This window comes from Urocitellus parryii, chromosome 12, assembly GCF_045843805.1.
Source record: "Urocitellus parryii isolate mUroPar1 chromosome 12, mUroPar1.hap1, whole genome shotgun sequence".
NCBI classification, from domain to species: Eukaryota; Metazoa; Chordata; class Mammalia; order Rodentia; family Sciuridae; genus Urocitellus; species Urocitellus parryii.
The window spans coordinates 15,592,643-15,617,723 of record NC_135542.1 but is presented as its reverse complement, the minus strand read 5'-3'; the positions used below and the strand labels follow the sequence as shown (position 1 = coordinate 15,617,723).

Genomic DNA, 25,081 nt, shown 5'->3' with positions numbered 1-25,081 from the left:
AAGGATGGGGCCAGAGCCCACACTGTGGCTAGGGTAGGGAAGGGATCTGAAGAGACTACCTTGAAAGTGAGCTCTGGCTGCAGTTAACCAGGAATCAGGGCCTGGAAATGGAAGCCATGACAGGGCTTCTGACTAGAAAGGACACATCTTTCTAGGCTCAGTTGGAGGTCCATCGAGGCAGAGGAAAATAGAGAGGATGCAGGAGAGGGAGATGGTCTAGATCAGAGAGCAGCTCCGTCATCATATCTTAGAGAATGGATTTTTTTCTTCCAGTTCTTGGTAAATGCTAATTCATTCACGTGTTACATTCACATCCACCTCGTCCATTGGAGAGGCCGCTCAACCACCACAGGCAGTGGTATCTTGGTGGATGTGTGCATTCTAAAATGAGGTGAGGTTGGCGCCAATAGAGTGTGTGGGCGCTCAGGCATTGGCAAGCTTGCTTTGGAGAGTGAATCCTCTAAATGTTATTGGGCTGTTTTTGAAAGCTCGTGTGGTTTGGCTAGACCTAGAATTCTTCCACACAATTTAGCATGGTGTATATTTTAGAGAGCATGATCACTGAGGGGCAGGTTGCTGGTGTGAAGCTGGGAGCATTAACATCTATCAAGTTTCTCACCTGGAGTTGGCTACCTACAACTGGTGACAGTGTTTGGCTACTGCTGAGCAATACTGAACAAGTCTCTGGGCCAGTAATCCATTGCTGAACTACATCACCAACAAAAAGACACTCAGTGAAGGTGAGGACCAGAAGAGCCCAGGAACCACCTGACAGCAGCCCTGAAGTCCTGAGCTCTGGCACATCATATGCCAACTCAACTGGGTATCAACCTTGTCTTCCTGGGCTCATTAGAACTGTGTGCTTCAACTTTCAGAAGAAATGCAGAATGATGAATCTTCTCTGAGGACACTTTTCTAAGTCTTATTTGCAGCATGTCTTCACTGGAATGAGTAGTCATTTGGCATTCTGTTGTACTTAAAATTTCATGAGATTCTACTCCTACTTGGTAGGTTGTGTGAAAGTGACTCGGCCTGAATGCATTTTACATCCCAAAATATGGCTTGTCTTTTCTCCTAAACCTATCAGGGCAATCAGAGCAGCCAAGGAGTACTATAAATTCAGGCACAAAATGGCCAGATAGACTGGGATCACTGTATATCTTTCTAGAACCTTCTTTCATGCTCTGGCTTCCCTGAGGTAAAGTGTGGAGACTCTGATCCAGATTTGTTAGCAAGTAGTTTTCTTGGGAGGTGATGCTAGAAAACTCCAGGTTGGAACAGGAAGTGATTAGGAACTGGAAGACAGGGTGTACCAGCCAGTTGTTGTCACTGAGTGACTAAGCACAGTCCTGATAAGGAGTGCTGGGGGTACATGTAGATCATGCTACTAATAGAAGCCCTCCTACAGGGTGAGAGAGCTGGGGGTTCTCCACCCACTCCTGCCAACCATGACGGGAAGCTGCTGCTGGCCTTCACTGTAGGCAAATGGGCCATGATGCTGGGGGCTGGAGGTCAGCTGGGGTGTGAAGAAATGGCATAGTGCTGGACAATGTCATCCAGCTTTGAATCCCCTGGGATCTTTAGCAGGGCAAGGTCAGAGACTGTGCTCAGTGCAGCGTCTACTTCTCAGCATAGTGCCAGGCACACAGCAGACCTCATCAATACCCGTGGAATGCGCTGGCTCGCCCCAGCCCTGCTCCAGGCCTCTCTCACCTGGGCTCTCTCTACTGGTCCTGTCTGTTCTAGTATATTCAGCTCTTGCTTCTTCGTATTTCGCTTTCCTGAATTGTGTCCTCTTTCTCCACACTCCTGTGGTCACTCTTTCTCCACACTCCTGTGGTCCCAAATGGCTGTCTGGCGGGGCTGTGGCAGAGAGATCTCATTACTACCAGAGATGGAGTTTTTAAACCAAATAAGACACGTGCTCTGCTGCTTAGGATTGTCTTCAGCATAACGTGAGGTAGAAGGTTTGAAATTAGGATTGTCCTCCCAATCTTAAGGCATGTCATCCCTGTGTGCAGACCAGGAAGTGCCCTGGGAAGAAAGGCAGGTGTGGGTTTGGAATCAGAGACCAGCATGAGAAGAACACTTTCACTGCTTACTGGACAATGACCTTGGGCATGTTCTGTAACCTCTTGGGACCTCAGTGTTTGCATATCTGAAATGGGGATAGTTGTATGACTGACTTCAGGAGGTGGGTAGAGAGAATCCTAGAAGTAGAGGAAGAAAACACACAGCATCTGTGAAGCACCCCGCCCCCATATTTAGTCTTTCCATGATTTTCTAAGCATGTGTTGATTGGCTGTTGGTTACAGCATGCCTCCAGATCTACCTGAGGTCCCGTCTAATCCACACGGATGGAGAAGCTCAATTTTGCTCAGTTGCCATATTTGCAAGGACACCTTTTAATAGAATCGGATCTAGGAAGCTGGGGTCCCTTTGCAGAACATACAGGATCCACAGCAAATTCAAGCCCCTGAGACAGAGGGCTTCTGCTGGTGTCCTCATGTCCTCATGGGCACTGCAATGCCTTTCTCCACCGATGTTCATTGAGAGCCTGGTCCAGGCCAGGCCAGGGCTCCCTGCTGAGGATGTGGCAGAGAATGAAGCACATGCCTGGCTGGCTTGCAGGGGACTCAGCAATCGGGGGCAAGACAGGCCAGTGATGGTGAAGACAAGACCAGTTAGTTGACTTGTCCGAAGGTCTTGGAGCCAAGCACTCTTCTAAGCACCTTATCATAAAAGCTTCCTCATCCCTCAATAGTTGCAGGAGGAACAGTGCTTTGGTTGTCCCCATTTTCCATAGGTGACAACTGAGGCACTGGCCTATATGTATCAGGAAACATTTTCTTGAAGGAAAAAAACACTTTGCACCGAATAAACATATATTTGTTGTAGCTTACCCTGAGACATCATATTGACGGGTTTTAAAAATTGATTCATTTTACAAATTCAGCAGCTTATTCTGAAGTTCCATTGCCCTCAAAATCCCTTATGATTGGCACATTAGCCAACAAGCAGAATTCTCTGAAGCCCCAGCAAGAAAAAAATAAAGTCAAATTCCTATTTGTTGACATTTGAGGAAAACAAGGGAGAAGCAAGGGGCCCCACTCATTGGTGACAAGATCTGGTTGAACATCTTTTATCTAATGCTTACCAAGAACGGTAGCAGAAACAGCACCGGTTCCTCAAACAGGGCAAGAGAGAGGTTGACACAGGTGAAGAAGTACGTGGCCATCCGCATGGCCCAGTGATTATAAAAATAGTAAAGTCTGGAGAGGAAAAACAGTAAAGGTGGTTATAACCACTGAGCAGGAGTTCTATAACACTCAAACTTCTGTGCTAAGACGAACAGGGCCGGGGCTGGGACGGCAGCTCAGTGGTAGAGCAGTACCCAGCACGCACCAGGTCCTGGGTTCCATCCCCAGCACTGCCAAATAAACGGGTAAATAAACAAATAAACAAATAAGACTCGTGATGGGTCACATGCCCTTTAGGTTCTCAGGAGCAGGGGCGGTATTTACTTGAGCTCAAACTATAAAACACTAACAGAAAACATCAAGATGATGATCATGTCTCAAAGCACACTTGGTGGACAGTCTCGAGCCAGCTTTAGCACCTTCTTCACGGGGTTGTTGTCACAGTAATAAGAGAACACTCTGAACCAGAGACTGACAAGGTGAACCCTCAGTTAAAGTGACCTAATGCCATTTGGGCGTAGCTGAGTCCAATGTGAAAATGTGCACAGCCCGTCTCAACACGGTATACTCAGGACAGAAGTGGCTGCCACACGCCAGATCCCTGCAGGGTGGGACAGTCCCCCACTCCTGCTTGGCAGTCTGGGCATATGAGGTGTTTGTTGCTTTTGGAGACACTGACACCGAGCACTGATGTAAGAGAGGGTTTTTCCTTACTCTAGCCAAGGGCTTGGTCTTAGTTGAAGCTTTAAGGGGAGATAGAAAAGGCTGGATTCCCAGGAAAGGACTGAATGTGTGGGTAGCATTAGGAGGTGACAGAAGGGAAAAGAGAAGCCCTCTTTTGCACTCCAGGTAATGCTGGCTCGAAAGAAAGGTGGCCATGTGCGTCCAGCTTGGGCACTCCATCTCCTGGCCTTGGTGGTGTCCATTACCCCCCGATCTGCTCTTAACTGACCGGATGCTCCCTGCACGTGGGACACTGTGCTCTTAGAACTTAACCCAAACCACCAGGCTCAGGGGCTGGGCTGCAGCTCCGTGGTGGAGCGCTTGCCTAGCACAGGCCAGTCTCTGGGTCGGCTCCCAGCACGGAGAACAAAACACTCTTGGGTTTTGCCCAAATTATGTGCCGTACCTAGACCCCTCTGAAAAGTTTCTGTAGAAAGAATGCCTCCAGGTTTGTCTCAACCTCTAGAACTTAAGGTGGACAAGTGGGACAGCTAGATGATTAAATTACCTGATAGCCTGAGGGGAAGTTTGGAATGGAACGTTCCTGTTGTACTGGGCATCAGAAACATAGGCAGCTCCAAGAGAAGGTTCTGGAAGGGAGAAAACATCAGCACAGGAACTAAACTGCTTTTTCCTTGTGGGAATGCATCAGGCACGGAGGGAAGCCCTGCCCCTCCACCTCCAGCCTGGCTCCCTAGAGGTTGCCACCATCAGCAGAGCCATAGGTGCCTTTCCTGGTGGGTCCCTTGGGACCAAGGATCCTGCAGCAGAGCTGGCCATGTGCACACTGCCTTTTCTAGAACTCAAATACAGGTTCTCATTTGAGGAAGGAAAATAAGAAAGCACTGAACAGAATATGTACATGGCTTACGTGGCATATTTACACATAAATAAAGGTTGCTTCTGTCCAAATATACGTATGAGTATATGCACACAAACCCAAGTATAGAAACCCAAAATTATATTTAAGCCACTTGGTGGGTGATTGAAGGGATTTTTGAGGCGAAATCTGACAAGTGAATCATCCATGTCTTCTAAATCTACTTAAGGTAGATCTCTATACATACATGGAACTGAAAACCAGTCACAAGGCTTTCATGTAACTCATGGTGGACACTTTTCAGCCAATATATTCTGGACTTTATCCCCCTGTCAGGACACAGAGTTGTATTCTTCTTAACAAGCAACTTATCATTCTGATAGTACTCATTTTTTTTTCTATTCAAACATAGTTGCATTTCATATTCTTATGGGGGTGGGTACGACGGAACTCAGGGAGCTTAACCACTCAGCAACATCCCCAGTCCCCCCCCCACCTTGAGACAGGGGCTTGCTAAGTTGCTGAGGCTGGCTTTGAACTTGCAATCCTCCTACCCCACCCTCCAAGTGCTGGGATTACAGGCGTGTGCCAATGTGCTCAGCTCAACATTCTTTTGTATATTATACACACACACACACACACACACACACACAAGAATATCACACGTGCACACATAAATATCTTGGGGCCCTATGAGTGTTTTTGTGGGATTAAAAAAGTGCATTACTTCTTGAAGAAAGAAGACATAGATATCCCACAGGCTTCCAAATGGTATGGGAAAGAAGACATGTGTAGGTAAGCATGCGCATGCACGCGAGCCCAAACACATACTCACGTGCGTGCACGTTCTCCTGCTTGTCACTAAGGGTGATGTGATTTTAAACAGTGTCTAATACCGACCAGCCAAAGGGGCTTCTAGAGACTTTGTTTGCCTTTCCTTAGGACCAGGACTGCTGCCTCCCTGTGTGATGATTCACATTCTGATTCTGCATCGATGAGATAAGAACATACACACACTGACCAGCTATTTAGCCCTTTCCATAGACTTCAGAAAGAAGAATAGTCTGATAAGCTAATTGACTGCCTGAGCTATCCGGTGTAAACAGAAGCCATCTTCCTGCCTGTTTGGAATGGGTGTCTCTTACTGGTCAGGCAAGTTAATCTTAAAAATGCATCACGTATTCATAGGGTCAAAAGATTCCCAACTGTATGCAGATGGTCAATCATAGTTCTATAAAGCTGTTAAAAATTATCCAAACAGAAAAGAAATGCTTGAATTAAAAGTTGATGCAGAACAATATCCTTAGAGATGGATTCACTGCTGTAAGAATGGATCGCTTTTGGAGTCTCACGCATTCCAGGGCAGGAGGACACTTCACCAGGGCACATTACCAAAACCTAAGATGCACTATATATGTTTTTGACACATTATACATTTTTCTTTAACATATCTAATAAAATATTAATAGAAAAACTATTAATATCAATTATTTTTCCATCAAGCATCTTTAATATTGAGCAATAAAGAGTTTCCCAGTATACTCTTAGAATTCTGTTTTAGGTAAAAACATCTTGTATCAATAAGAGTTGATTTGTTTCTAGGTTTTTTCAGTGCATGCACATCAACTTTAAGAAAATTCTTTACCTTATATAAATGTTAAAATAGACTCTACTGTCTTTTATGCCTAAAAAAGAAAAAGAAAAAAAATATATGTTTAAAAAAATAAAGTCCTATTAAACCTCAGAAAGATCATACTGGGGCAGCAAAGAAGTCTGACTTTTTAAAAAAGTATTTACAGCAATATCTTTTTAAAGTTGCTGCTGTTCCTGGTTTGAGAAGATGACGCAGGGTTTGGTGTAGAGTGTGTGTTCAGCGTGTACAAAGCCTGGATTTGATTGACACCCAGGAAAAGAAATTTTAAAAATGAAGCTATTAACATCCTTATAGCTGGACCCTGAGACAGGAGCCCTTTGACACTCATAAGCTTGATGGAGACCATTCGCAGGCCCTCCAGAGGGAGGATGGGGAAAACCACTCCCACCAACCCTGGGAGCCAGGCCAGGGGGTTATCTCCGTGAGACATCATCCAGACACAGACCTTAATGAGACCAGCACAGGTTTCCCTCCAGTGCCTCTGGCCATCCGGACACCCGTGGTTGTCAAGATCTGCTCAGGCTCTGTAACACCAAGCCTGCTCCAGGACAGCCCACAGAAGTGCTCTTGAGGCTTTCCCTGCCTTAAGAGGAGGCACATTTCTGACATCTGTCTCCACTTGCAATCTCCTCTACTCTGCCTTCTGGGCCTACTTCCCTCCTTCCTGTTACTGTGCAACTTCTTTCTCCTGGGCAGTCCATGTGACATAGCAGATCGACCCAGGGACGAAGGACCTGCTCTGGCCAGTGGAGAGAGTTCCGGAGGCCCCTTCCAGGACCCGCTGGCCTGGGTGGGGCGGGGTGGACCATGTGCAGGGCTGCGGGGACCTCACGGGTGGCCTGGTCAGCAGCCCTTGGCCCAGTGCGCAGACTGTGCGCCCCAGCACGACACTGTGTGTGCCCTGCTTTCGGATCAGCGGAATAGGAAGGGAACCATCCTCCAGAGCTTCCTTGGAGAATTAAATGAGCTAATATATGCGCAGAGGCTGCTGATGCTGGGCGCTGGTAAATATTGGTTCCCTCCTGCCCTGGTGGAGTCCCCCAGAGATGGGGTGCGGACTTCAATGCGGCCTCCTGTGGCAGATGCCCCCAGGGAAAGATATGTGGGTTCTCCTTTCTTCTCCTGGGGCTTCCCAGTACCAGCCTGACCTGGAACTCTGGGTTGCCAGAAATGCTAAATTTTCAAGAGAAAATGGAAATGTGAATTTATTTATTTATTTATTTAGTGTACTAGGGATTGAACTCAGTGGCACTCAGCCACTGAGCCACGTCCCCAGCCCTGTTTTGTATTTTATTTAGAGACAGGGTCTCACTAAGTTGCTTAGAGCTTCGCTTTTGCTGAGGCTGGCTTTGAACTTTCGATTCTCCTGCGTCAACCTCCTGAGCTGCTGGGATTATAGGCATGTGCCACCAAGATCAGCAGAAATCTGAATTTTCATGATCCTGTTCCTGAGTTTTTTTCTTTTAATGTTGGCTATGAATTTAAAATAATGATAAATCCTTCCATGCCACCAAGGGCCAGCAAGGGCAAGTGTTGCTGGACACCCGTACCAACCAAATCCCTGGTCACCTCCAACTGCAGGGCGAGGCCTGGAGAGGCTGTGACTGGCTCTGTCACCTTTAGGCACCTACTGTCCTTCTGGATGGTTCAGCAGGAATCTGCTAGATCCTGATGGCTGGCAAGGTCAAGGTCAGAGAGAGAAAGATGGGCAGAATTACAGCCCCAAGGATTCTATCCCTTATCCCTGGAAGTGCATAATCTATTTCTTTTCAGACAAATGAGAAGTTTACAGATGTAATTCAGGTTCCTAATCAAGGGACTTTAAAAATAGGGAGGTCACCCTAGATGACCTGGGTTGGCCCCATGGAATCCCAAGGGCTCTTAATGTCAGCAGAGGACGGAGGGGAGGTGAACCTTTCCAAGCCCACCAAGGACCCTGGGCAGGTTGGAAAGCTGTTACCTCCTCCTGCAGGGAAAGCCCCAGAGCCTCCAGGAAGGAGCAAGGCTCAGCCCGTGCATTTATGGGCGCCTGTGAGACCCCACTCAGAGGATGCGGCCTCGCCTCACGGACCTCTGGCAATACAGGCTATGGGAGAAAGTACTTCAGTCTCCTCAGTGTGTTAAGGTGGAAACCTGGCAGAACGCTGGCCTGTGCCTCAGAGCTCACATCATGCTCCAGTCACAAGGCTGGCCCGCAGAGCCAACTGTGTGGCCTCAGCTCCCCGGGGGCGGCCAAATCCCACATCTGCAGCCCCACCTTTGATTGTTCCCGCCAAGGCCCCACCTCACATCCCCTCTGAGCCCTTCCTCAACTTCTCAAGGCCAGCGGATCATGTCCTCTCTGTCCTGACTCTTCATGAAGACAGCCATGTGGCACTTTGCAGATGTAGTCCCCCCCCACCCCTCAGGCCACAGCATCTGTCAGAGGAAGAAGACAGGCAGGCTCTATCTTTGAATTCCCAGCACCTGACCTAGAATGGTAAAGAAAATTCACCCTGGCTGCTGGCCACGGAGCTGTCTACAGGATGTATCCAAGACTCACCTTCGCAACTGTTGATTGAATGGATTATATAAAACTGCCTGCCTGCTCTTGAGAAAGGCCAAATATTCCATTTCTGTCTTAAGTGACAACTTATAGAATGGTTGTTTTATGGTAGTGTCTTTTAAAATGGCTTTTTTTTTTTTTTTTTGTAAATGTGTTCAGTGTGAAGAGTTAGAACAACTAATCAAAGATCCAGGCCACTGTGAGCACATTTTGATGGACAGCCTTCCCTACAGCTCCTTATCTGCAGGTACACAAGCAGGCACACATGCTTCTGTAAAACAAATATCCTACCTGCACCCACTGTGGAAGGCCTTCTACCCTGCATTCCAGGCTCAAGTCAGACTTTCGCCCCTCTGTGTGGGAGGCCAACCTTACAGGTGACTGAGTTACACTCCCCAGCTGGGTGCTGAGGCACTTAGTCACAGAAATGGGTGTGTCTTGCTACAGCCCCATGGGTGAAGCTATGCTCACCTGTTCCTTTGTAATATAACCCCTTGCCCTGTTTAGGATAGAATCTTCCATGGAAGTGCCTGTGTGTGTCCCCTCCTCTTACTGTGCCCTTGGGTATGGCCTACCCAGGTGTCAGTCAACCTGCTGACAGTGGACATCATGAAGATACTCAGCCCCCTGAAACCTGACCCCTTGACTCACTTGAATAGCTTCTCCTCAATAAAAGGGGTCAGCGTGCTCTCTCTCTCTCTCTCTCTCTCTCTCTCTCTCTCTCTCTCTCTTTCTGCAGACCCTTAAGGTCAGAGGAGCTGTCACAGCAACCCCAAAGAAACAGGTATTTGTGTCTCTTGTGTGGTTATTTCGTGCAGCCCAATTAGCCCAGTTTAACTAGAGTGACCCCTGAGCCTTTTAGTCACGAGAACAGAAACCCGGCACCTCTGTCCACAGGAGGTTCCTCCTTGATCTTGGTTAGTCTTCACAGGGAACTTTCCATAAGGCAAGTACATGACTGAAGTTTGCTCAAACTGACTAAAAAGAAGCAGTGGGTTGAAGGGGAGAGATGTCCTTCTCTCTTCCTCTCTTGTGCCTATGAAAGTAGACTTTAAAAGCATGTGTTCCTGGCTGGGTGCAGTGGTGCACGCCTGTAATCCCAGTGGCTTGGGAGCCTGAGGCAGGAGGATCATGGGTCAAGGCCAGCCTTAGTTTAGCAAAGTCCTAAGCAACTCAGCAAGACACTGCATCAAGGAAGTTTACCCAAGGATTCAGTGCGCAGAGGTTTTCTTGGGACTTGGTCACAGCCTGCATGGCTAACCCGTAGACTGCCGCCTCTCTCTGGGCTAATACCTTTGGTTTGGTTCCTCTAGAGGTTGGAACTAATACTCCATAGCCCAGAGCCCCCAGGCAAACTCCATGTTTCTGCCCAGCAGGATGTTCCCAGTCCAGAGGATCTCCCGGTGACTGAGGGCAGAGGCTAGATCTCTCTTTGGCCAGGGTTAGTTCTTCACTACATACTTGTACCTATATTTGTTTTCTTTTTGCAAATTCTCTTCTTTTACTATTTATTCTCAAAAGGATAAAACAATCTAAATATTCACTAAGAGGGGACAAGTAGAATAAGCCAGCTAGAAAAAAAATGGGGCATATACCTATAGACCATGAGGCGATGGCCAGTATGTTACTCAGCTGTCCATCCCTATAACAAAATACATGAGATAATTAACTTATAAAGAGAAAATGGTTATTTGGGACTCAGTTTTGGAGGATCTAGTTCATGTTTGGGAAGACCCAGTATATTTAGGCTTCTTAGTGGGATTGCTGGGTGGCAATGATGGGGACCACGTGGCCGAGAAAAACTGTTTACCTCGTGTCCAAGAAGCAAAAGAGAAGATGAGGGGGCACGGTTCCCAAATCCCCTCCAAGTGTGTGCCCCCAGAGACCCAAAGACCTCTATTAATTCTCCCTCTGAAATCCTCTACCACATCCCAATAGTGCTACCCTGAGGACCAAACCTTGAATACACAGGTTGCTGGGACACTTAGCCAAACTGCTGAAAGGAACTATTTAGTGAAAAGAGAAAGACGATGTTCATAGCGGCACAAATCACAATAGCTAGAATGTGGAACCAACCCAGATGCCCTTCAATAGATGAATGGATTAAAAAATGTGGCGTTTGTACACAATGGAGTATTACTCTGCACTAAAAAATGACAAAATCATGGAATTTGCAGGGAAATGGATGGCACTAGAGCAGATTATGCTAGGTGAAGCTAGCCAGTCCCTAAAAAACAAATGCCAAATGTCATCTTCGATATAAGGAGAGCAACTAAGAACAGAATAGGGAGGAAGAGCATGAGAAGAAGATCACCATTAAACAGGGATGAGAGGGGGGAGGGAAAGAGAGAGAGAAGGGAAATTGCATGGTAAAGAAAGGAGACCCTCATTGTTATACAAAATTATATATAAGAGGAAGTGAGGGGAAAGGGAAAAAAACAAGAGAGAGAAGCGAATTACAGTAGATGGGGTGGAGAGAGAAGATGGGAGGGAAGGGGAGGGGAGGGGAGGGGGGATAGTAGAGGAGAGGAAGGGCAGCAGAATACAACAGACACTAGTATGGCAGTATGTAAAAACGTGGATGTGTAACCCATGTGAATCTGCAATATGTATACGGGGTGAAAATAGGAGTTCATAATCTGCTTAAATCAAATGAATGAAATATGATATGTCAAGAGCTTTGTAATGTTTTGAACAACTAATAAGAAAAAAAGAAAAAAAATTAAAAAAAAGAAAAGAGAAAGTTGGAAAAGACCTGTACATGTCATATTTCCATTTACCTGGAGGGGCTTGAATATGTAAACAGTCACTCATAATAAAGACAAGAAGGAAGGTGATACTAGAAACCTTTTTAAAGGTCATCTCGGGGGGGAAAAAAATAAGGTCATCTTGGGGAATAAGAGAATGAGGCATCTCCCATGTGCAGATGCAGTTTTTAAATAGTCCGCATTACTAAAAGGAGAAATGGCTTATTCCAGAGAAGGAAATACTCTACTCCTTGACTTGCAATGGGGTCACAGCCTAATAAATCCATCATAAGTGGAAAATGTGGGGCTGGGGTATGACTCAGTGATACAGCTCTCACCCCCCATACATGAGGCTCTGGGTTTGTTCCACAGCATGCACACACACACACACACACACACTCACACATTTTTAAGTCAAAAGTGCATTTAATAACCTCAGCCTAGCCTTGCCTACTTTAGGCATGTTCAGAAGACTTACATTAGTCTACAGCTGGGAAAAATAATCTAATGTGAAGTCTGTTTTATAATGAAGTGTCAAGTATGTCACATAATTTTTTGAATACTGTACAGAAGATGAAAAGCAGAGTGGCTGTGTGGGTATACACTCACATCATCCCACGGTCAAGATTGTTAGCCTGGAGTGGTGACATGCCTGTAATTCCAGCAGCTACAGAGGCCGAGGCAGGAGGATTGCAAAGTCAAGGCCAGCCAGACTCAGCAACTTAATGAGGCCCTAAGCAACTTAATGAGACCCTGTCTCAAAATTAAACATTTTTTTTTTTAAAAAAGGGCTGGGTGTATTTCTCAGTGGTTAATCGGAGAAAAAAATTGTTAATTCACACCATCATTAAGTCAGGGACTCACTGTACACAAATGAGCCTGGGACTTCTTGTCATGCCAGAGAGCAAGGGGACTGACCTGAGAGGTCTGGTCATGTATGGAAGGATTCAGGGACCAGCTTCACTGGCCAGAGATGACATCGTTGGTGCACCAACAAGGGCAATCATAGCCACAGGCTGAAACATGAAGTAAGCTGAACTCTGTGAGTTCCTAATGACATAAAGAGTTCAGCCAGAGGGGGCCTGGAAACCAATTCATTATTTGAGAATTGGTAAATGAGGAGAAGACCCAACATCTACCCCAACTTTAATCTCATTTAATCAAACTGTATTCAGGATACCACTGGGTGGACGGCAGGAAGATTCTCCTTACTGCCGAATTCCAGGAGAGAAGTGAAGAAGAAATGAAGCAGTAGAGCATGACCTTGTGCAGTTCCTGCTGAGCTCAGGGGTGAGGGCCAGGGCCACCGCGACTCCTGACATCATTGGGAAGAAAAACCACGTGCCTCTGCCTCCCCGTAGCACCTATGATGTACCCAGGCCGAAACTGAACTTGACAAGGTCTCTACACCTAAACAATCACTGTGAAGAAGAGAGAAAGAAAAAAAGAAAGTGAGGGAGGGAGGGAAGGAGATGGAGTGAGAGAAGGAAGGAAAGTGGAAAGGAGGGAAACAGAAGAAAAAGAAGAAGGAAGCCAGGTGCAGTGGCACAGACCTGTAACCTCAGCAGCTTGGGAGGCTGAGGCAGGAGGATAGCGAGTTCAAAGCCAGCCTCAGCTACAGTAAGGCGCTAAGCAACTCCGTGAGACCCTGTCTCTAAATAAAATACAAAATAGGGCTGGGGACGTGGCTCAAGGGTCGAGGGCCCATGAATTCAATCCCCAGTAATAAAACCGTGAAAAATTCCTCTAGGCGTGGATTTTTTTTATTACATGCAAGTGTGTGGAGTGGTGATCATACACACACCACGTACAACGTGATTAGCATCGCCCTCCTCTTAAACATTCACCATTTCTTAGTGTCAGGAAGCTCTAATCTCCTCTCTTCTAGTTCCTTATAAATTTGTGATACGCTGTTGTAAACCACGATCGCCCCACTGTGATCTAACTGCACTAGAAACCATTATTCTCCCCAGAATGTAGATTTGAAGAAGAGTTTTGATTCTCAAAAAGTCAGAGTACTGTTGATGCTTGCTATTCTTGGCCTAAAGTCCCCGACCACTGAATTAGCCATGTTGACTGCCGTCCCTCGGGGTAGGTTCCTATGGGCTATGATCACATTTTCATCCACTGGTCAGGCTGCAGCCCTGTTCAATGTGCACTTCTGTTTCCCTCACTTTTCATTGACTATTTAGAGTCGCACTCCCTCCAAAGAGGTTACAGACCCTGGCAGGCATCTGCTCTGGATCTTAGCAGACCCTTCCTCCCCACTGCAGGGTTCTGCTGCCTCCAGCCACAGGACTGGGTGGATGTGTCACGCCCCAGCAGGAGGCGAGCAAGTGGAGCCAGGCATCCTCCATTCCCAAGAGCTGCCACCCCAGCCAACATGGCAGGAAAAGCAACCCCCCAGGAATTAAAACCTTCACCCCAGGATGCACCAGGCACCCGCATGAGCTGGGGAAAAGGCGCAACCCTTCAAGAGGTGCCTATGGAAATGGCCAGGGTGCTGCCGACTTGTGGGATGGTGGAGGATGGCCACAGCCATGCCCCAGGTGTGGGCACCCTACCCTAACCCCCCATGCACCCACACCTTACCTGGGGGGTAGCATGGCAGCAGTTGCTGCACCAGGGGAGAAGGGAAGGCTAGGTGAGGCCAGGGCACTCAGTGGGAAAGCAGGTGGCTGAGAGCCCACCTTGGGAGATGGGCCTCTCCTGAGGCAAGGCTCCAGGTCCTGGAACAAGCTCCACTATCCCGATTGAACTTCCCTTTAAAATGCAAATTCAAAACAAATTATTAAGAATTTCAAGATGGCCACTGCAGAGCCAGGGCCGTTCTGAATGTGGGACCCTGTGTAGCTGTGCCAGTCCTACACCTATGAAGCCATCCCTGAGAGGAGAGGGACAAGACCAGCTGGAGATGACACCCTAGAAGGGCAGTCAGGGAATAAGACCCCACCCTCGCTTTCCTCCCCATTTCTGAGTGGGTCTCTTCAATGGGAGAACCCAGATGCCAGCCAGAAGGCAAGATTGCCAGTGGAACAGAATCCACAGAGGTCAGCCTCCTGGGGCAGAGGGAAGGACGAAAGATGTAGAGAGTCTAATCCCACCCAGTCTGCATCTTCGCCCCTCAATATTCACTCTTTAATATGGGTGGGAAAGAGCTACCATATCACTGGAAGCTAATGTCAGCTTGGTCATTGGTATGGTCTGAATGCTTGTGTCCCCCAGATTCATGTGTGGATCCCTAACCCCCCATATGATGGTCTTAAGAGGTGAAGCCTCAGCGATATGAGGGTGGGGCTTTCAGGAATGCAATTGGTGTCCTTATAAATTTCCATTGTTTATAAGCTACCCTACCTATGGTAGTTTGTTACAGTCACACTCCCACCTGAAACAGAAAGGGAGCCACCAGCGACATCCTCTATATAAAGTAGTGGGACTGCAGGCTACAATGAAGTAACAGCAGCATGACTGCAGAAACCCTGCTTCTGTAGCTGGTCTCAGGACCTACGGGTAATGATATCCCTTCACCTGCTCCATGATCCCCTCAGCCTTTGCTAAACAGGGATCTTTAGCTGGCAGAGTGATCCCACCTTCCTCTCCTACGGGAACTCCACTGGCAGTCCCGTCTTACTTGGGTTGCTATAGTTTTTTTCCATAAACTTGTACAGTGGGACATAGAAATATAATAAGAGATGTCCAATGCACCTCCAAGACTCCAGACCTGGCTCTCCCTGCCCCACTGTAGAGCAGATCTTCCCTTGGCCATTGGGACTACTAGCATAGGCAACATAGCACCCCTCCCTGTGCATGTTGTTTGGCAACAAGAGGAGCCCAGAATAGGCAGGGATATTCCACTTGCAGTGCTTTGGTACCTGGTAGAGAGAGAGTCTCTCTTAAGTTCCAACACTGCTTTGGTTTGGAAGAGTGTATCCCACAGGTCCATGAGTTGGAAGCTGGGTCTGCAGGGTGATGCTATGGGGAGATCCTACGGGCCTTTAGGAAGTAGGGCCTAGGTCACTGAGGGAGCACCCCAAGGTACATTCTGGGACCTCATGCCCATCCTCTCTTTTTCTTTGCTTCCTAGCTCATGATGTCAGCAGTTTGTTCCATTGTGCACTCCAAAGCCCCAAAGTAGTGGGGGAGTCATAAGGTCTAGGGATGGATCCCCAAGAACCATGAGCCCAAATAAACCTTTGGGCTATTATCACCTTCTATCCCTGGCTAAACGACCACCTTGCACATGATCCTATTTTGAGCAAGGGCCAGGGAGGCAATGGAATGGACGTCTGGCACCCACAGGAAGGGCCATCTTGCTAGCTGGCTTGTTGAGCACCTTCTCTGTGTCAGGTGTCCCCTGGTGGTCATCCAAAACAGGTCCACTCATGAACCAGGAATGGGATGTTTCCAGAAAATTCTCCCGGTCCTCCTGAGCATGCAAGTGCAGGCTGAGAGAGAGGCAGGGAGCTGGAGGAGAGGCCAAGGGAATTTTGAGCTGGTTGCTTACACAGTCTCCCTGGGCCCTTGAACAGGCCCAGGCCCAGTCTCCCACTTATTATTCTCTCTTAAAAATGAGGCACTGCTGTATATACCCAGTTATCAGCCATCAGTAATATTCCTTTCACAACAGTCCACTCAGGCTCCAGAGTCCTTGAGATCCCACAGGCAGGAGTGTAGCTTCTACTTGGGTTGACCAGCAACACAGGAAGTGCTGTACTAAGAGCATTTGCCACAGAGGAAGACGGTAGGTCTTCCTTGCAGTGCTCTACGTGGGGCTCAGCAGAAGCTCCACATCTCATCCTCGTCACTGTCACAGATACTCCCAGTGCCAGAGCTGGCTCCATGATAACAACCAGGGGCAGAGCAGCTCGCCAGTCAGTCTCATGAGCTGCCAGGCTGGAGCAGCACCCCAACCCCCAGACCCAAAGAGACCGGCCACTAGATGTATTGCCAAGTGCAGCTACTTCCTGTTCACTTTAAAAGGGGTATCCTGACCTGCCCAGACCAGTGGACACCTGGAACTCACCATGCAGCTTGACCCTGAACTTAGCTGTCTCTATGACCTTCCGATTTGTACCTGTCCTACAAAGGCACCCACAGTTCCTACTATTTCCTGTTACTAGCCCATTGCCATGAATGGATCTGCATGCTATTTTGCAGGATTTCAAGATTGTCAAGGTTCCTCTGAACAAATGGACAGAACCCTGAAGCAAGACAGTGAAAATATAAGGCTGTCCCTGCAATAGAAATGCAAATTGCTTTTGACTTCTCCTCTGACGGGAATGGAAAAGAGAGCCTTTACCAGGTCAATCAAACACTATGGTGAATGCCAAAAATCCATGTGCAGAGCTGCAAACTTCAGACTTCAAACTACAGTCCGACCACTCCAACATTATTGTAGCATTGTCTAACTTGAAGACATATATATTTTACTATATAAATATATTTTGCCATTTGTCTATGCTTAGTAACAAATTTGCATTTTTTATTTGATATAACAAAGGCTTTGATGTAATTTCTCTTAGATTTTGCATTTTTCATTATTATTATGCTTAACCTCAAACATATTGATTCTTATATAATTGTATTAGTATTATGAACAATCACATGAAATGTTGTGAATATAATTATAGGGCTTTTTTTTCATTTAGTATGAACCTTTCCATCAGTGTGGTAAACTAAGAAAATTTCTTCCCGCTGTATAATCTGGGATTTGTAGCTTAAAGTTTGTTTTTCTGTGAATAAAATGTACTCAATAAATCTTATATAATTATATCAAAATGGATTCTGCTGTCATGTATGACTAAAAAGAACCAATAAATTAAAAATATATTCAAAAATGCAAATAAAAAGATGAAAAAAACGTATGGTGTTTAGAAATGAAATATTTGGGAGGTGATTAGGATTAAATAAATTCCCCCCAGTGAAGTCCCCATGACTGGATACAGGTGACTTTATAAAGGGAGGGGAGTGGAGATTTCAGAGGATACCCATCCTTACACTTGTGGTTCTTGCCATGTGAAGCTCTGCCCTGGCTCGGGACTCTGCCAGCCAGAAGACCATCCTCAGCTGCTGCCCTTGCCCCTGATATAGACCTAGGAAACAAACCTCTCCTCTTTATACTCCTCCACTCTGGTACTGTGTTATTAGCGACAGTGACTGGATTAATAGAAGGTGAATGCTCTGTTTTAATCAGATCACAGACTCATCTTTTATGGGCACATTCAAGTATAAAGTGACCACGTTACTGCTCAGGGCCTGGGAGTTGCAGAGGAAGGTAACGTCATTTATGTACTTTAAATGAATTTACATAAGCAGCAAAGGTTCAGTATGGTACATGATAATGTCTTTTCCCTTGGTAAGTGCTTCAAACAGCAAACTCAACAGCAGCAATTAATGTATCCTTCAAAAGACACTCTGTAATCAATTAACTCATGACATTTGACTATTCAGCCTATTATTAATCCAAATTTAATATTCACCTCAAAACCAGTTTGCCATTATCAAATCCACTAAAATGTCCTACTGAAACAATTTTCCAAGGTGAAAAAAATACAAAGATTCAAGCTGGGGACATGTTGGCTTCTTAAGAGGGATTTTAAGATTGTAGATCTTTGTCTCTTCCTGGCAGCTCTCTGAATATGACCCCAGTTTCCTCATGTTAAAATAAGGGCATTGCATAGTCTGGCTGGCTCTGCAGGTCTAAGGCTCCCGTGTCCAGGATCTGCCTATTTTTAGTCCAAGGCATCTTAGGGATGAGGCCAGAATTCCAAATGAGGTTCAAATTTGCAACAACACCAGTGGCCCAGGTACACAGTCTCAGAAAAAGACTCCAAAATGACTTAAAATTAACACATCATACCAAACTTTTTGTTTTATAAGTGAGAAAACTTAATTAAGGAGAAATTTCATGTTTTCTTCTGATTAACCTACTTATCTTTTAAAATTCAGTTCTGAGCTGGAGGTACATAGCTCAGTGGCAGAATGTGTGCCTAGTCAGTGGGAGGTCCTGGGTTCCATGCCCAGCACTGCAGAGAGGAAGAAGAGGAAGAGGAAGAGGGAAGGAAGAGGAGGACAGTGGGGGGGGGGGAGAGAGAGGACCTGAGAGGAGAGTCTGATTTAATTTAGCCATTCACCCAGAAGATACAGCTAACCACTCCCTACTGTCATCAACATCAAATATTCACTGTGTGTCAGTTATCTGCCAGTCCCTGTTCTAAGCACTTAGGATTCATGGTGCACAATGGAGACGAAAATCCTTGCTCTCAAGTGGCTTATATTCTAGGTGGGGGGAGGGCCGGAGGCACTGCACTGTAAATGGAATAAGTAAATCATGTTGTATGTGGAAGGGAGCCAGTACTAGAGGGAGACAGAAAAGGATCATGGGGATCAGGAACACCAAGAGTGGGAATGGCTGAGTTTGTGAGTGACTTATTTAGTTAGTTAGTTAGTTAGTTTTGAGTTTGAGATTTTTACCTAGTCTGATAGCTTCATAAAGAGGTGAAAGTTGATTAAAAAAAAAAAAAAACTTATAGGAGATGGGGAAAGGAGCCAGGGAGTATCTAGAAGAAGAAGGGCAGGGTCCCACCCTGTGAACATTCTCCACCAGTTCAGGTCACAGTGAGCAGGCTCTTGAGAGATAAGGCTAGGGAAGCTGGTCACACAGAGCCCTCGGGGCCACCACAGAGGCTTTTACACTCCAGGGTTTGAGTAGAGCAGTGACATGATCCAACTTCTTCCCTGCAGGCCCACCTGCTCTGGTTGCTGTGTGGGGAATAGAACATGGTGGACAGGAAGAGAAGCTCTGAAAGCCGGTGGGGGCTGTTGCAGCCCCTCAGGTAAGAGGCCAGGACTGCTTGGACCCAGGGCGGTAGTGGAGGTCGGCTCTGTCCTGAAAACACAACAGGGTGAGCTAAGAGATGAGATGACACTAATGGGAAACACGAGTAAAATGTTTCCTTGAGTTTTGTGAGCAAACAAATCAAACCCGAGGACAGGGTTGTGGGAACTCCTGATTTATACCTGTCGGAAGTATAAGTGACAATCTACCACTTGAAACTGGCAATTTGAAGGGGGCGGGGTGTGGTCAGAGTCTTGTGATTCTGACCTCTCAACTTGTAGTATCTGACACTATTTCCAGATAGAATTGTAGGGCATTCAACTGCTGGTGTTCACTGCAGAACTGGTTGGTGTGTGGGGCTTCTCCCACATCTGATGTCTGAAGTACTGAGCGTCTGCATAAGAGGTAGTTGGTACTGAAAACCAGAGTGGGAAAGTGTTTTTCCCACACTGTGTAACACATTGCTGCAAACTTTGCAACTTAAAACAATACACCCTTATTCTCTCACACTTTCCATGGGCCAGGAGTCTTTAGCTAGGTCCTCTGTTAAAAGTTTCACAAGGCTGCAACTAAGGTGCCAGGCTGTGTTTTCATCTGGAGGCCCCAGTGAGGAAAATGTGCTTCCAAGCTCATTCAGGTTGCAGACAGTTGGTTTATTTGTGGTTGTAGGATAAGGGATCTAGCTGTTAGCTTGGAGCACCCCGCCATTCCCAGGGGTCACTCACAGTTCTTTGATGTCAACTCCTTCAACACTTCCACCCTCTTCATCAAGCTGTAAGGAAAGTCTTCAATGTAACATAAAGCAATCACAGGTGACACCGTATCACCTTTGCTTTATTCTATTAGTTAGAAGCAAGTCTCTGGATCTGCACACTTAAGTGCCTGAACACCAGGAAGTGGGACACACGAGGGATCACAGTGACCTGTATCATTAGAAGTGTGTGTGCCCCTCATCTCAACAATTCTGTCTCCTGTTAGCTCTGGCATAGCATGGCTAGTGTGACAAAAGAACTTCATTTTCTTTTTAATTTTTTTTTTTTTTTTAGTTGTTGACAGACCTTTATTTTATTTATTTTTTATGCAGTGCTTAGAATCAAACCCTGTGCCTCCCACATGCTGGGCAAGAGCACTTCCACTGGGCCCCAACCCCAGCCCCAGCCCCAGCCCTAAGAACTTCATTTTCAATTTAAAGAAATCTAATGATCAATTTAATTTGAAAACCCATAGTAAACTCAGTTTCAGGGAAAAAAATTTTTGTGTAAGTAAATGAGACTTCTTTTTCAACTGTAAATTTTACAAAACTAGATACAGATCAAATATCTCCACTGAAAACTCAGTGTTTAAACAGTATGATTGATGTTAATTGTAAAGATATACACCAAGTTTCAAAGACAATACAAAAACCAGAAATCTCTTAAATAATTTCCAAACTGATGTTGAAATGATAAGATATATTATTAAAAACAATTTTATCTGCTTGTACTTATTTTTGAAAGAAACAAGTTTCCAGAGGATTTTAAGTTGCACACGTGGTTCAAATTCTATTGCTGAGCAAAAATAAAGAGGAGCTGAGCTTACACTTGGCAAGACACCAATGTCAGCTAATAGTGCAAGGAAACATCTGATGGGACACTGTGGAGGGCTCAGAGGGGTGCAGACGGGCTCTCCAAGAGCTGCAAGACTCTTAAGGGTGTGTGGGTGCATCTCGGTGGAGCCCAGGGAGCGCTAGAGGAAAATGGGGTGGTGGTCATTCCGCTCTCCTGGGCTCCACCGCGGGTGCCAGGCCCGGCAGACCTAGGAGCACTGGCTGGGCAGCCCTGCCGCCCAGACCCCGGCTGCCCAGCCCCTCCCCCAGCTCGTGCGCCCCTGGGTCAGCCTTTACAGACACAGGGTCCACTCACTTCTCAGTGTCTACACCCCTGTCCTTGCTTACCTGGACCAGCCCAGTCACCCGACCTGTCCAGGGCTGCACCTTGGGCCTCCAAGTCTGCCCCTAGAAGGCCCCATGGGCATGTTGAAACGTACCTAGGTCCCAGGCTCCTGGCACCCACAAGGCCCAGGAGCAGCCCGCTGCTCTCCTGCTCTCATCCCTCAGGTGTGATCCAGCCCCAGGGCCCTTGCCCTGGCTACTCCTGCCAGCTGAACCCTCCTCCCTCTGGTGTGCCTCACTCAGGTACTGCTTCCCCAGGAGCCTACCTTGCTGTTGAAACCTGAGTCCGAAGCCAGGTGCTGCTGCACACCTGTCACTACTGGGGGAGAAGCTGAGGCAGAAGGATCACTAGAGCCCAGGGGTTTGAGACTAGCCTGGGCAGCATAGAGATCCTGTGTCCGTTGCTGACACACCCAGCAGGACGCCCCGCGCCAACAGCTGCTCCACCGGCTCTTCGCCAGTGCCCGCGTGAACGTGCGGCGTTGCTTGACCCTCGCGCAGCGCCGTAGGCCGCGCTGCACGCCGGGAGGTCGCGATGGCGGACGTGTCGGAGAGGACGCTGCAGGTGTCGGTGCTGGTGGCTTTCGCCTCCGGAGTGCTCGTCGGCTGGCAGGCGAACCGGCTAAGGAGGCGCTACCTGGACTGGAGGAAGCGGAGGCTGCAGGACAAGCTGGCGACGACGCAGAAGAAGCTGGACCTGGCCTGAGTGGCCGCCTCGCGATGCGCGCGGCTCCCTCGCCCTCCCGCCCGCGGTGCCGGCCCTTCCCCAGCGTCGGTGAGCTGATGGAACTCCGGGCTTGGGTCCGCGGTAGGCTGGGGCCGCCGGGCGGGACTGGCTCCCCTCCCCGGAGACCAGGAGGAGGAACTTTGCTGAGTACTAGCGCTTGGGTGTAATAGTTGAGCTCCCTTCGGGGGTTTGGTGGCACTGACTTGCCATGTGCAATGTCATCGCACCCTGACATCGTTAAAAGTGAAAAATCCCTGAAAGAAGGACAAGGCAAAAAGGAAAGGCCATGGGAACCACGGAGATGCCTCTTGCACCTGCTCCCCCTCCGTCCATCCCCGTGGCGCCCGGGGACCTCTTTGCATTAAAGTTTTGTAAACTCCAGTCAGAAAACTTAGGTTGTGGGAAGTTGGTGAAGAGGAAAGAGCAGTGGTCAGGAAGTCAGAATCCTTGCATTTAGTCCAGACTTTCTCATCAGAGCTATTTGTCATAGATTTTCAGGACCTCCGTTTCCTTGTAACAGCAGATCTTAATAATTCAAGTTACCAGAGGATGTTAAGTTACATACGCGTGGTTCAAATTCTATTGCTGAGCAAAAATAAAGAGGTGCTGAGCTTACCCTTGGCAAGACACCAATGTCAGCCAATAGTGGAAGGAACTATTCCTTTAGGTTCCTGGTGGACCTAAAGCTACAGCATAATTATTTGAAGTTAAAGAGTGTGTTACTAACCTTTTCTTTTTTTCTGTTTCCAACAGCTTGCTGAAGAGGGATGTAGAATACCGGAAAGAAATAAGTTCTTGCACTTTATGAATCTATTTTTAAAATAAAAAAAATTTAAACATCTTTGAACCTTTTTTTTCCTTTAAGGGAAAGGGATCTTTTGCCTGCTTTAAGTTTGCTGTATCAAGAGATTCTAGATTCTTAAGCTTATGCATTAGCAGTTTTCAACAAGTAACTTCTTTCCTATGGAATCTATGCGGGGTCGTTGGTTGGTACAGCCACAAGGCAGAGTTCACCAGGGAACCATTATGGGTCCTTTTGTTGGACCAGGAAAGCAAGGATCTGTGTACACATAACTGAGGTAAGGATGATGTATGTAAGACCTTTGCACTTCAAAGAGCGACAGTGTACCAAGTACAGAGTAGACATTTCTATTGGCAGAAGTCTCCTGTATGTCTCATTATGGAATATACATGTGAACAAGAAATGTTATCAAAAAGAGCTTGGTGATAAATTCTGTAAATCAAGCGTGAGTGACTAGGTCCACGGTTACTTTTTATTTGCAGGTGATGCTCTCTAGCACACCACCCTTGCTCATTCTTATAAAGATGACTTTTGTGTCTCAGCTCCATAGCAACATAAGGAAATTTAGAAAAGGTGTTCCTACAGAAAATCTATTAAAGTCACACTACTTCCAACTTTGTTCTTTTTCATTCTGTGAATGCAGTACATAAGGACCCAAAGGATGGTTCTTAGAGCTTCATCCTGTCGGCTCTAGTTAGCTGAAGCATTCTAGTTACCATCTTTCATTGAGGCTCAGAGTTAAAGCTCTTCGAGACACAGTAGGTTTCTTGAGGTCCATGTTGCCCTCCAACTATTGGAATGTTCCTGGTTAAGTATCTGGGTTCTGGCAAGTTCTGCCTCTGGACCTGTTCCTGGTGGACCTGGTCTTTCCGGCTTCTTTCCTCATTGCTTGCATGCAGCGCCCTGGTGTACTCAGCCCCCTCTCCTGTCCCATATCTGGGCATCCCTGCCTATGGGCTTGTGCTGCTCATTCCCAAGTCCTTTTGTTTCCCATGGATCTTCACCCATTCTGTGCCACTCCTAATCTCATTTTCTGTGCCTATTATCTCTTTATGCTCTATGCACATGTGTCCCCATCTCTATAGTGGGGAATCCCCCTTGATATTCTGTCACCTTTTTCTTACCTTTACTCAAATTAGTTTTTCTCCCCTGAAATGTTTTCTCACATAGAGGAAGTACCCTTTGCTATGTTAACCAAAACTGGAAACAGGAGGTTGGGAGCCAGGAGTCACAACAGTAGATATCCTGGATATGACATACTGCTGACTTGAAATAAATACCCCACCCCCACTTGCCATGCCATTTAATCACAACATCTAATCTACTTGTCTTGGTTGACTCACTCTTCTATCTTGTCTTCCTTTCTGCACCATATGGGCTTCTCAGACCACCTACTACATTCCACATTGCTTTAGCTAAACCCTGGATCTTCTCTTCAACAGACTTGGACCTCATTTCATACTTGGCTTTGATCTCAGCAGGTGAACCCTCCATGTTTAGGGCAGCTGACATCAGTAAAAGTGCCAACTTAAGACCACTGGTTATCCTATCCTCCAGTTCACCTTGTCAGTCATCCTGGGCTTCCCGATCACATTAGACTCCATCCCCACTTACACATTTACCCCTCAACACTGTTGTTGCCACCAAACTTACCAGAGGAAGACACTTCACCTTTCTTATGTGGCCTACCTTAAGTGGGTTCTGTTGTATATCCTTCTGGTGTCCCAGTAATGTTTCTTCCCAGTGTATATCTCATTCCTAGGAGATTGCTCTCCATCATATGAGAAGATAAAGGCCATGAGGTGGGAATTCCCTTAGCTCTCAATGATCTGACTAGAGCAGTGGTTTTCAACAGGGCCGTCCATTACGATCATCTCAAGAACCTTCCCAGTACGAATCCCTGAAATTTTGCTGCATGTAGTTGGTCTGGGCGTTAGGATTTTAAAGCTCCCCAGGTAACTCTAATGCTCAACAGAGGCTGAGACCCGGTGGTTCAGGCTCTGTTGCATGACCTTTCCTTTACTGTTGGGGACTGCAAATCAAGTCAAGATGGCGCCTGGCAGTTTGCCAGGAGGAGTGATTTGTGAGGCAATGCC

At 46.9% G+C, this 25,081-nt stretch overlaps 1 protein-coding gene and 1 long non-coding RNA gene across 5 annotated transcripts in view; one reads left to right on the top strand and one right to left on the bottom strand.

Annotated features, from left to right (window-relative positions):
* Nucleotides 1-21,939, bottom strand: part of LOC144249807 (uncharacterized) — a 37,590-nt gene extending 15,651 nt beyond the window's left edge. For 2 of the 4 annotated variants that reach the window (XR_013342323.1, XR_013342325.1), the window contains exons 1-4: nt 21,723-21,939; nt 20,252-20,298; nt 4,432-4,513; nt 3,158-3,272 (exon numbers count right to left, since the gene is read on the bottom strand). This is a non-coding gene — a long non-coding RNA (uncharacterized LOC144249807). Of the gene's footprint in view, nt 1-1,713; nt 1,864-3,157; nt 3,273-4,431; nt 4,514-14,281; nt 14,453-20,251; nt 20,299-21,722 lie in introns of all 4 variants that reach the window. The other 2 variants (XR_013342326.1, XR_013342324.1) reach the window with 2 other exon arrangements.
* A 15-nt stretch (nt 21,940-21,954) lies between these two features.
* Nucleotides 21,955-23,024, top strand: LOC113178500 (mitoregulin). Its single transcript, XM_077791996.1, has 2 exons — nt 21,955-22,231; nt 22,937-23,024. Exon 1 carries the CDS (start codon nt 21,992-21,994, stop codon nt 22,160-22,162), a length of 171 nt encoding a protein of 56 aa, XP_077648122.1. The 5' UTR covers nt 21,955-21,991; the 3' UTR covers nt 22,163-22,231; nt 22,937-23,024.
* Nucleotides 23,025-25,081: the final 2,057 nt, after the last annotated feature.